This window comes from Schistocerca nitens, chromosome 7, assembly GCF_023898315.1.
Source record: "Schistocerca nitens isolate TAMUIC-IGC-003100 chromosome 7, iqSchNite1.1, whole genome shotgun sequence".
In the NCBI taxonomy this organism is placed as follows: domain Eukaryota; kingdom Metazoa; phylum Arthropoda; class Insecta; order Orthoptera; family Acrididae; genus Schistocerca; species Schistocerca nitens.
In genome coordinates this window covers 344,708,349-344,721,412 of record NC_064620.1, presented here as the reverse complement: position 1 = coordinate 344,721,412, position 13,064 = coordinate 344,708,349, and the positions used below count along the sequence as shown (strand labels likewise).

At 44.3% G+C, this 13,064-nt stretch overlaps 1 protein-coding gene across 2 annotated transcripts in view; it reads left to right on the top strand.

Moving 5' to 3' along the window:
* The window catches only part of LOC126194805 (sodium-coupled monocarboxylate transporter 1-like), a 196,175-nt gene that overhangs the window by 37,995 nt on the left and 145,116 nt on the right, over window positions 1-13,064 (top strand). For both annotated transcript variants that reach the window (XM_049933119.1, XM_049933118.1), the window contains exons 5-6: window positions 2,162-2,213; window positions 7,480-7,547. In XM_049933119.1, coding sequence (XP_049789076.1) covers window positions 2,162-2,213; window positions 7,480-7,547 — 120 coding nt within the window. The remainder of the gene's footprint in view (window positions 1-2,161; window positions 2,214-7,479; window positions 7,548-13,064) is intronic.

The following is a 13,064-nucleotide window of genomic DNA, read 5'->3' as shown; positions in this document are numbered from 1 at the left end:
GAACAGTTTTAATTCTGTTGATCACACACAATGGGGCAAAGTAGTTGTTAGAAAATTTTTGTCTGCTAAGATATAATATCGAGTGATAGATGCTTGTTATCATACTTATGATATAGCAGACAACCTGAAATTTAATCCAGAAGGTTTTCAAAGTTTTTGTATGACCTTCTGACATATGGTTTATGGGACTTCGGTCGTTCACTTACGTAATAAAATAAAACACCTGCCGCCGTCCTTTCCACGTTATTTATTATACAGCAACCAGTTTCGGTGACTCAATACACCATCTTCACGCCTTCACTGACGCTGAGGGAGTGAAATCAATCAGTTGGTAGTTGATGGTTGCAGACACAACATCGCTGTTACAGCATTCTACTAAAACCAATTCATAAATGTTAGCCACTGATGGGATCATACATGCGATGGGAGTTCACTTCATCAGCGTCGCCGGCCAGAGTGGCCGAGCGGTTCTGGACGCTTCAGTCTGGAACTGCGCGACCGCTACGGTCGCAGGTTCGAATGCTGCCTCGGGCATGGATGTGTGTGATGTCTTTAGGTTAGTTAGGTTTAAGTAGTTCTAAGTTCTAGAGGACTGATGACCTCAGAAGTTAAGTCTCATAGTGCTCAGAGTCATTTGAACCATTTTTGAACCATCAGCGTCAGTTAAGGCATGCTACATAATAAACAACATCGAAAGGACGGCTGAAGGTGTTTCAGTTTATCTCGGTTTTCAAAGTGGTTTCCTTCTGTAGCAATGAGTATGTAGGGCCTTGCAATGAATTCCTTGATGCTTTTTTGAAGAACATTGTATACGGCAAAAATATCTCTGGAAATTGCGGTAAAAACAACCTGGGGTCTTGGAGACGCCTCTTTCAAGAGTCGGTCCTTCAAATAACTCCGTAAGAAATAATCACATGGGTTACGACCAAGGACTGTAAGGGGGCCATTCCACGCCGCGTCCAGTGATTACTAAGGTGTTCAGGACAACGATCACATCTCACAGCCTCCTGAAAGGAATCGAAGACGTCTGTAATACGGCGTGCACGTGCTCCATCCTGCATGAACCAGTAGTTTCGGAGCATTCAGCATCGTCTTGCAGCCGGTGCATATTCATGTTCCTGTATCTGTCTGTATTTGTCTGCTGTGACAGGTTCCTCACTAAAAATGGCCCAGTAATGCACTATGCACTGACTGCGCACTGAACAATGGCTTTCTTTGATAAGATGGATCAGTAGGCTAAACATTCTCAGTAGCCCAGTGGCACCAGTTCTGTTTTTTGACGTACCCATGTAGGCGGAAGTGTGCCTCAGCAGTGAACCAGGTCTGATTCGTATCGTCTGTTCTGTTTTAAAGGCCCTCAATCATAATCATCTCATAAAAAAAAAAAAAAACGCGCCGGTCCACATCCCTCTCCTTCAAAGGCTGGTAACATTGAATTTTGTGAGGGAGAAAGGCTATGATTGTCCTCCATTGTTCTCTGGAGACACCGTTGTGACATCCTGAGTTGCTCCGCTGCTTGTCTTGGTGATGTAGGGGGCTCTTCATCGAATAAGGTTCGATGTCGTTCCACATTCTCCAGGGTTACCCTTCTTCCAATAATGTAGGGACCCAGCCTTCTCAAAACAATGTTAAAAAAACACTGAATACATTACAGAAAATTTGTGTCAGAGGATGCTTAAACTTTATCATCACAATTTGATTTCACTTCTGTACTGCAATGTCACCAGGAAATGGTCTTCCCAGATGGCGCTGTTCTTGGACCAAATGCTATTGAATGCGCATCTCACCATAATTGTAAGTCCAGAATTTGCGTGAAATGCCCTTACGATCAACAAACAATGTTCCACTGTCTGTTAGTACTTCCATTCTGAAATGTGAACTAAGACAGAGCTACAATATAAGAATATCACGAGAAGAATCGTTTACGGCATACAATTAAATCACAGTAGACAGAGCCTTTCTAACACCTATTTTGTACCACCATGTAGTTGAACGGATACAAAGCATCAAGAGATAACGTATTTGACATTTCCAATTTCATATTTTACTGTTACGTCTTCCTGGATGGCATTCCAATACCAAGTGCTGTACATTGCTTCTTTAGTTCTTAAGTCCAATTTGTGGAGGCTAACGCTAAGCAGAATTATTGTGATTGTTGCAGGTCACCTGGATCCCTATCGTCATTTACCTGCCCGCAATAGCGTTAAACCAAGGTAACGTCAGACGCTAATATCATGTTTGCTTTTTTTGTGGTACTAGGAGACTAAAATATCCTTGCTGTAATGTCTTAAAATACACTACGCATGTAACTTAAAAGTGAACAACTTTGCTCAGTGGTTTATATTACAGAACTCTCCACAAAAGCACAAGATCTCATTTCAAATATAGAGTGTTGAGTGAAGATCGCTAGATAAGTAGCTGATAACATTCTTTTTTGACTTGGACTGTATCTTTCTACGTCTTGTCTCACGTGTTTCAACAAAAAAAGATTGCCTGTGACACTTATTCCAATAACAACTGGTTTATCTTCAGCAAAGTCGTTAATACTTAAAAGAGTATATTATGACGCATTAAGTCTAGAGTAATAGTTCACTAAAATAAATAAAACTATAAGAAAGAATGTGCTAGCTATTCTTGTACATCAAACTTTTTACACCCAGAAGGCTTCAAGACAATTTTCCTCCATAAGCTTCCGAATATTTCGGGGAATTCGCCATTTGACAGAACTAATTGTAAATTAGTACATCCACTGGAGAGACGAATTTCTCCTCTTTTGAACTAGCACCCACAATTCTGACACCTCGGATCAAAAATAATTAATCTTAGCTCAGCAGCGGACACGTTCATCCCGATTAAACACTGTACCCCTGTCCGCGGCTCGTCGTCTTGCGGTAGCGCTCTCGCTTCCCGCGCACGGGGTCCCGGGTCCGATTCCTGGAGGGATCAGGGATTTTCTCTGCCTCGAGATGACTGGCTACTGTGTGTCTTTCATCATCATTTCATCCTCATTCACTCGCAAGTCTCCGTAGTGGCGTTAAAGAACTTGTGGAGCGGCGGCCGAACCACCCCGCGAGGGGTCTCCCGGCCACCAATGCCATACGCTCATTAACTGTACCACTGCTTTGATCTTCTGGGCCTCTGAGCACAGTAGGAACCATATTCACTGCGATCGAAACGGAACCTATTTTCTGTTTAACACAACATTCCTTCATCAGTTACTATTGATGGCCTTCAGTACGTGCGTAGTATAACACATTTCTTAATAAACCGAGCAGTCCCCAACTATGTATGAAACGTAGCGCGACTCCGATGCGCTTGTATAAGCACTGACATACAGGCACGGGATCAGTGTGGCATTCGGGTCCTTCCGACGTGTGTGTGTTAAACGCGGAAATCTGAACTACGGCGATGTTATTACTAAATGCGTCCAAATAGGACCGACGTGCTGTTATTCTTTTCTTAGCTGCCAAGCTACAAACACTGATAGACATCCACAGGAGAATGAAAAATGTGTATGAGGCAGCACATCTATTGGAAACCACCTTTGTGTAGTGGTGCGCCAAGTTCTGTGCTGGTCGCGATTCAGCTCAATATGTCTCCCAGAAGTTATGCCAGCTGAAATGGGACCCACTTGAGTACCCATCCTTTAGTCTGATCTCTCCCTATGTGGTTATAGCGCCTTCGGTCCCTTGAAAAAGGCCATGAACTATCGGTGGTTCCTGCCGGACGAGGATGTGCAGCAGGGCAATGTATTACAAAAGTGGTATCTTCGATGTGATGCGTTGGCGGGATGATCGCCTCAAGGGTCATTGTGTGGCAGGCTGATTCTGGATTGTACGTCCTTCGAACGGAAAATTTTTGATCGCCCACTTTTTTTTGTCGTAGTTCGTACTTAATGAAAAAAAGATTATACGCTAGATACTAATTACATTAGTGAAAAACGGATTCTTGTACAGATGTGACATAGAAACACAACTTCCGTAGGGGGCGCTATGGGAGGACCGTAACGATCATGGCCCGAACTGCAACGCCGTCAATCCAATCTTCCTTTTTCTTCTTTCTTTTCAATTTGATAGCTCCCGGTCAATGCTCATTCAGCTATCTCAACAGTAATGTCAATTACGACCGAAGCTAAAGTATTGACAACACTTTTATTTTTCGTAAGTATTTGAAGTTGACTGTTAATATCATTGGATCTTGTATTCTGTTCTTAAGTTTCAATGCGTTTTACTTCTATTTTGCCGTTTGTACAGAGCCTTGAGGATTGTTAACGACCGAAACCGGTCGTAATACACTGACGTGTAAGTGGGCTGCTTCTGTATTGGCAGCGCTGTGTAGTGCTTTGCATTGGATCTCTGACTGGGCTTTCTTTGTAAGAGACGCTGTGGCTGATTGGACTCGTTGTTGAAAGTTAATCGCCAGTAGTGTTGGGCAGTTGGATGTTAGTCGAAAGCAGTTATGGAAGTACTGTTGGATGTGAGAAGTTAGCATTGATGGAGGGTAGAGGTCTGAAGTTTTAGCGTAGGTTAACGATCTGTACATCTAGATGTCAATGACGATTTACAATCGTGTCTGAACAGGATGTCACATTATTAAGGTAAGAAAAAAAATACATTATTTGGTTTGTAACAAAATGTTTCCTTTGCGAACCACATGCCTATTAGTAGTTAGTGGCTTTAGTAGTTACAATCCTTTATTTAGCTGGCAGTATTGACGCTCGCTGTATTGCAGTAGTTCGCGTAATGAAGATTTTTGTGAGGTAAGTACTTGCTTTGCGCTAGGATACTGTGGGTCTCAGTCATTCAGCAATTTAAGTACAAACACACACATTTAAATGAAGCAGTTCTAGATGTGACAAAAGTGATGGGCAACCTCCTAATAAGCTGTCGGGCCTCGTTTCGCCCGGCGCACTGCAGCAACTCGACGTGCCGTGGACTCGACAAGTCGTTGGAATTTCCCTGCAGAAATAATGAGCCATGCTGCCTCTATGGCCGTCCACATTTGCGAAGGTGTTACCGCTGTGGGATGTTGCGCACGAACTGACCTCTCGATTGCATTACATGAATACATGGTTTCGCGGCGATATGTACCGATGAAATTCTCTATAAGTAACCGAACATAATTATATCTCGTCAATGATCGGTTCACCTGGACCAGAAGACTCGGTCCAATCCATATAAACGTAGCCCACACCATTATGAAGCCACCACCAGGTTGCACAGTGCCTTCTTGACAACTTGAGGGCATGGCTTCGGGTGATCTGCGCCACACTCGAAGAAACTGAAATCGAGACTCATCTGACCAGGTCACGGTTTTCCAGTCGTCTAGGGGGCAAACAATATTGTCATGTGCCCAGGAGAGGCGTTGCAGGCGATGTCGTGCTGTTAGCAAAGGCATCGGTGTTCTGCTGCCATAGCCCATTAACGCTAAATTTCGCCGCACTGTCCTAACGGATACGTTTGTTGTACGTACCACATTGATTTCTGTGATTATTTCACGCTGGGTTGCTTGTCTGTTAACACTGACAACTGTACACAAACGCCACTGCTCTCGGTCGTTAAGTGAAGGCTGTCGGCCACTGCATTGCCCTTGGTGGAAGGTAATGCTTGAAATTTGGTATTTTTCAGCCTATTCTAGACACTGTGGATCTCGGAATACTGAATTACCTAACGATTTCCGAAATGGAATGTCTCATGTGTCTAGTTCCAACTAACATTCCGCTTTCAGAGTCTGTTAATTACCGTCGTGAGGTAATAATCACATCGAAAACCTTTCCACATTAATCACTTGAGTACAAATGGCGGCTCCCCCAGTGTATTGGCCTTTTATACCTTGTGTACTGCTATCTGTATATGGGAGTATCTCTATCCCATGACTTGCCACCTCAGCGTAAATATGTATCACAAGACAGCAGTAGTTCGCACACTTTTCCAATTATACACACGGTCAAGTCACATTAATACAACCACCGCCTATGTTCTACGTCAGCGTGCAATAATGAGTGACAGAAGGCAGGTGGCAGCACTAGCAGTGGAGGTTATATAAAGCATGTCGGTGGGTGTGGAATAACTGCAGTCGTAGTCGTAATGCGGAAACACAGCGACTTGTCTGACGTCCAATGGTGCATGATCATTGGATTTAGGGCCAAGCATAGAAGAATTTCCAAAATCGTTAAGTTTGTAAACTTTTCGCGTGCCGCCATGGTTAAAGTATACCGTGCATGGCAAAATTGTGGTACCCAAAACCGACGCCGAGGTAACTGTGGTGTATCACAGGCCAGAGATGGAAGGGACCAACGAAGGCTGAAGACATGTGTAAAAGCGAATAGAAGTGTAACTGCTGAGCAACTGACGACCCAGAGGAAGCAATGGCCTACCCACAGTGTCTCCTTATCGATTGTTCAGTGAAAGTGTCTGCATATGGGCCTCTGAAGCAAGTGCCTGGGTGATGCACACATGCTGATTGCTGTTCATGACGACGAAGGCCGGAATTTGTACCCCTGTATCACAAGCGGACATTTACTGAGTGCCGACAGGTGACATTTCAACATGAAACACGTTCCATGCTCCATCGCGCAGATGGCCGTTATCAACCTTCAGAAGGGTCCAGGCCGGTGGGGAGAGCGTTATGATCTGGGAAATGTTGTCATGGTGTTCCCTGGTGATTTGGACATTCTGAAAGACAGAATGGATCAACACAACTATGCGTCTATCTTTGAAGACCATATCCACGCCTAATTGCAGTTTGTTTTTCCCCAGCACGATGGCACCTACCAGCAGGCCAATGCAACATTTAACACAACCTGCATTGTACATGCGTGATTCGAAGAACACTAGAGTGTGTACTGTCTCCGCTGGCTACGAAACTCCCCGGATTTAGACCCAAAAGAGAAACTCTGGGACCATCTCGATCGGGCTGTTGGCGCCCCTCAACCGAGAAACCTAGTACAGCTGGCCACAGCACTGCAGTCTGCATGGCTCCACACCCCTGTCGACATCTTCCGGAACCCCAGTGACTCCCTTCCTGCATCTCCGCCTTGCAATTGGTGGTTGTTCAGTTTTCAGACAGGTGGTCGCATTAACGTGACTGTAAGTGTATATGCAGCTAACAGTTACCTGAAAAAGATATTCGATATCATGTCGCGCTATCCTTGCTTCCTTCAGGTCTTTTATTGTTGACTGCTCTAGTTTATTGCTTCAGTTTTTGATTTACTTTCGTAGAATACCATAAAATGTCTGGTCAGTCCGCTTGGTTTCATTCTTTTAATATGCCCATAAAATTGTAGCCTGGATAGAAAGCGAATAAATGTTGATACACTTACTAATTGCTTTGTTTGCCCTCATTCTACTATAATCTTAATCTATTTGTTCCTTCTTTAGTATAATTTGGATGGATCTAACATTTTCTTTATTACTTTTCGGTCTCTCTGATCATCATTATCATTGTAGTATTGTTATCACAATTTTCTTTTATTTTTAGTTACTGGCGTCGATCTCCGCATCATTTCTCCTGTAGTCTGCATTGTCTGCATTTTCTACACATGCTTGGTAAGTTTGCCTACAACCCCTTCATTTAAGCTCTAGTGTACGAGGATTATTCAATAAGTAATGCCCCACATTGTTTTCTCAGAACATGTTTATTGTTAAGAGTCAGAATTAGGTGAGAATATACATCAATATGTTTTGTCAATGTCCTATTTTTCTACATAGTCTCCATTACGTTCTATGGCCGTACGCCAACGTTGTGGAAGAACATGTACTCCCTGTGGGTAAACGCTCTTGTCCTGTAGGCGTAGCCATGTTTTCACTGCATGACTGACACTCCCGTCATCTACATAGTGCGTTCCCCGTAGAGAATATTTAAGCGGCCTAAAGAGGTGGAAGTCCGAGGGTACCAGGCAACGATGCCCAACCCAATTAGGTGATGTGATCCCGGGTTCTCAGACTTGTGTGTAGGCGTGCACTATCGTGTTGGAGCAAGATTTCTGTTGGATTCTTGTCCGATCGAACACGTCGGGAAAGGTTCTTGAGTTTATTCGCAGTATGAATCGGTGGTTGACCCTCTTGGCATCACATCCACGCCATCACAATCCCAGAAGACTGTCATCAAGATTTTTCTGGCAGAGGGCGTTGTCTTGAATTTCTTCTTTTGTGGTGAATGAGGATGATGCGATTCCATGGACTGCCGTTTTGTTTCCGTTGCAAAGTGATGCATTCAGATTTCGTCTCACATAACGATCCGTGCCAGAAAGGCCTCTCCGTCGGTCTCAAAACGCTGCAACAATTCAGATGAAATGGCCTTTCTTTGAATCTTGTGGTCGACTGTGAGCATTCGTGGAACCCATTGTGAGCACCTCTTTCAATATCCGAGAGTCTACAATCTTGAAGACGCACTTCTAATGCTTACCGACAACTGTAGAGCCACTTGTCGAGTTGTGATGCGGCGGTCGGCACGGATAATGGCATCCGCACGATTCAGCATGTCTGGAGCAGTGGCCGTGACAGGACGCCCCGAGCGTGGCTGATCATGGAGCTCTGTTTCTGCATTTCCTGAGGCTGTAACTTTCTTTACCCATCGCCTAACTGTACTCCTATCAACTGCAGCCTCGCCATACACTTCAAAAAAGTCTACGGTTTCTTTTGCTGCACACAAGAATTTAATAACAGCACGCTGCTTGTAAGGTGAGTCGTATGTAGACGTCATTCTGACGCTGTAGTACAGCTCTGCCATCTGCCACAACGGTTAGAAACTTCACCAGCGCACAGAATAAACATCAAATGTGAAACACCAATAATGACCTTTGTCTATGTACCTTAATGGATTTTTTAAAGAAAGTAGGGAAATTATTAATTGAACGACACTCGTATATTGGGTTCCAAAAATATTGCCTGACAAAGAAAATTAAGCATTCACAGGACAGGGCTGGATGTGGATGTAGCTTTGTATACGTACAAACCATCGGTAAATAGAATTCTTCTGGATTGTTGACAGTATTGTCAATATATAAAATTGCTGACTGTTAGTTAGCTCAGCACAGAGCTCTGAGGTAGGCCGATTGCATTAGTGGCCGAAATGTCAGACAATTTTATATGCAGTCAATGCGGTGAACAGCCCAGAAGAATTCTATTGACAGTGACAACGGCTGCGGAAGCCTACGGTTATACCATCGGTGTTTATTTAAATGATTAGCGTTGCCATTCTTTGTGACAGGAAGCCCACCAGAGTACATTAGTGTTGTTCCTCTTTAGTGCTATTACGAGGCCTAGTAGGGTATATAATAGATGTGTACGGTGTCAGATGTTCAATGATCTTTGTGAAGGACTTAGAGATGCCACGTGCACATGTGAGATATAAGACCTGAGTTTCTCCTGGCGTATATAACTTTCAAATAACTTCCGAGAATTCAGCCAGGTAACATTTTCAGCGACCGCCGATATTTCGGAGGGAGTACACCCCGCCATTTTCAAGGCAAACTGCAACGGACAGGCGGCGTAGATGCAAATTTAATACCTCGGTTCTCGGACAGAAGCAGGAAAGATAACACACACACACACACACACACACACACACACACACACACACACACACTGAACACTGGTGCCACCAAAGATGACCAAAGTCAGAGCTATCGATAGTGGGACTATGAATTCGCAGGTGAGGCAACATTGACTCTGTTCCTCTGTTTTTTGACAAGGGAGAGAGCCGGATTCCAAACAGAGTTTAAACAGAAACCTCCATCCCTGTTAACGAGGTTGCTCGCTAATTTAATCTCAACTGCCTCCCTAATGACACTGTCCCAATAGCTGGACGTGCATGCCAATATCTCGGTGTTATTATATAACATGGGGTGACCAGTATCCAAGCAATGTTCGACAATAGCAGATCTATTTGGCTGCTGTAATCGTCTGTGCCGTTTATGCTCAGTACATCTGTCCTCCACGGTCCTGATAGTTTGACCAAGCCGGCCGAAGTGGCCGTGCGGTTAAAGGCGCTGCAGTCTGGAGCCGCAAGACCGCTACGGTCGCAGGTTCGAATCCTGCCTCGGGCATGGATGTTTGTGATGTCCTTAGGTTAGTTAGGTTTAACTAGTTCTAAGTTCTAGGGGACTAATGACCTCAGCAGTTGAGTCCCATAGTGCTCAGAGCCATTTGAACCAAGTTTGACCAATATATGCCATGCCGCAGCTACAAGGAATACGATATACACCCGCCTTACGCAGTCCAAGATCATCCTTAACGGAACTCAAAAGTGCTCTAATTTTAGATGGAGGTCGGAAAACACATTTCACATCGTATTTCCGTAAAATACGACCGATCTTATTGGACGTGTTTCCTACGTAAGGCAAAAAGGCAGTAGACTTAGGTGTTGACTCAGAATTATCATCAATCACCCGATGTACAGTTGGTCGATAGCGCAACGCACGTTCAATCTGTCTATCACTATAACCATTTTGACGAAATGTAACTTCAAGATGGGACAGCTCGGCTGGCAAAGTCTCAGCGTCAGAAACGACATGTGCCCTGTGTACCAAGGTACGAAGTACCCCTTCACGCTGAGCCAAATGGTGACAACTATTAGCTTGTAAGTACAAGTCGGTGTGAGTACGTTTCCTGTAGACTGCATGTCCCAATGATCCATCATCCTTCCTCCTAACCAACACGTCGAGAAAGGGAAGGCAACCATCCTATTCCACCTCCATCGTAAAACGAATGTTCGGGTGGATCGAGTTCAGATGTTCTAGAAACACATTCAAATTCTCCCTACCGTGAGGCCAAACAACGAAGGTATCGTCAACGTATCTAAACAAACAGGCGCCGACTCCAGTGCACGTTCCTCGAAGTCTTCCATAAACAAATTTGCGATCACAGGAGACAACGGACTACCCATCGCAACTCCATCTGTTTGCTCGTAATACTGGTCATTAAATAAAAAGTAAGTGGATGTCAACACATGCCTAAAGAGATTAGTTAAATCAGCACCAAACCTGGCTTCAATTAACCTCAACGAATCAGACAGAGGAACACGAGTGAAGAGAGAGACCACATCGAAACTCACTAAAATATCAGAGTCATTCAGCCTCAGTTCCTCCAAACGACGTAAAAAATCAGCTGAGTTCCTGATATGATGTTCACACCGTCCTACTTGTGGACTCAACAGAGAAGCAAGATGCTTGGATACACGATATGTCGGAGCGCCGATGTTACTCACTATAGGACGGAAAGGAACCCCTTCCTTATGAACCTTTGGAAGGCCATATAACCTAGGGGGAACGGCACTATAGGTGTTAAGCCTCTTGATTGTGTCCTGCGACAAACAATTTTGCAGCCACTCCGAAGAATTTGCCGGTAGTTGATTTTATTAGTTCAATTGAACAGGCAGTTTGCAAACTACCTCCTGACACTGCAGAGGAAGTTAGGAGGGAGGCATGCCGTATTTTGACTTCGGCTCGTCCACCCAAGAGTAATGTAACAGCAGCAGAGAGGGCTGCTTTACGATCTCTCAAAGTTGATCCCAGTGTTGATATTTTACCTGCTGACAAGGGCAATGCCACCGTTGTTTTAAATAAACATGATTATGTACAAAAGATGCAACGTTTACTATCTGATTCAGCGTATCGCAGAATCGATGCTGACCCCACGAAAAGTGTTGAGAGAAAGACCAACAGCCTCCTGAAGAAAAGTGGTTTGTCGCAGGACACAATCAAGAGGCTTAACACCTATAGTGCCGTTCCCCCTAGGTTATATGGCCTTCCAAAGGTTCATAAGAAAGGGGTTCCTTTCCGTCCTATAGTGAGTAACATCGACGCTCCGACATATCGTGTATCCAAGCATCTTGCTTCTCTGTTGAGTCCACAAGTAGGACGGTGTGAACATCATATCAGGAACTCAGCTGATTTTTTACGTCGTTTGGAGGGACTGAGGCTGAATGACTCTGATATTTTAGTGAGTTTCGATGTGGTCTCTCTCTTCACTCGTGTTCCTCTGTCTGATTCGTTGAGGTTAATTGAAGCCAGGTTTGGTGCTGATTTAACTAATCTCTTTAGGCATGTGTTGACATCCACTTACTTTTTATTTAATGACCAGTATTACGAGCAAACAGATGGAGTTGCGATGGGTAGTCCGTTGTCTCCTGTGATCGCAAATTTGTTTATGGAAGACTTCGAGGAACGTGCATTGGATTGGCGCCTGTTTGTTTAGATACGTTGACGATACCTTCGTTGTTTGGCCTCACGGTAGGGAGAATTTGAATGTGTTTCTAGAACATCTGAACTCGATCCACCCGAACATTCGTTTTACGATGGAGGTGGAAGAGGATGGTTGCCTTCCCTTTCTCGACGTGTTGGTTAGGAGGAAGGATGATGGATCATTGGGACATGCAGTCTACAGGAAACGTACTCACACCGACTTGTACTTGCAAGCTAATAGTTGTCACCATTCGGCTCAGCGTGAAGGGGTACTTCGTACCTTGGTACACAGGGCACATGTCGTTTCTGACGCTGAGACTTTGCCAGCTGAGCTGTCCCATCTTGAAGTTACATTTCGTCAAAATGGTTATAGTGATAGACAGATTGAACGTGCGTTGCGCTATCGACCAACTGTACATCGGGTGATTGATGATAATTCTGAGTCAACACCTAAGTCTACTGCCTTTTTGCCTTACGTAGGAAACACGTCCAATAAGATCTGTCGTATTTTACGGAAATACGATGTGAAATGTGTTTTCCGACCTCCATCTAAAATTAGAGCACTTTTGAGTTCCGTTAAGGATGATCTTGGACTGCGTAAGGCGGGTGTATATCGTATTCCTTGTAGCTGCGGCATGGCATATATTGGTCAAACTATCAGGACCGTGGAGGACAGATGTACTGAGCATAAACGGCACAGACGATTACAGCAGCCAAATAGATCTGCTATTGTCGAACATTGCTTGGATACTGGTCACCCCATGTTATATAATAACACCGAGATATTGGCATGCACGTCCAGCTATTGGGACAGTGTCATTAGGGAGGCAGTTGAGATTAAATTAGCGAGCAACCTCGTTAACAGGGATGGAGGTTTCTG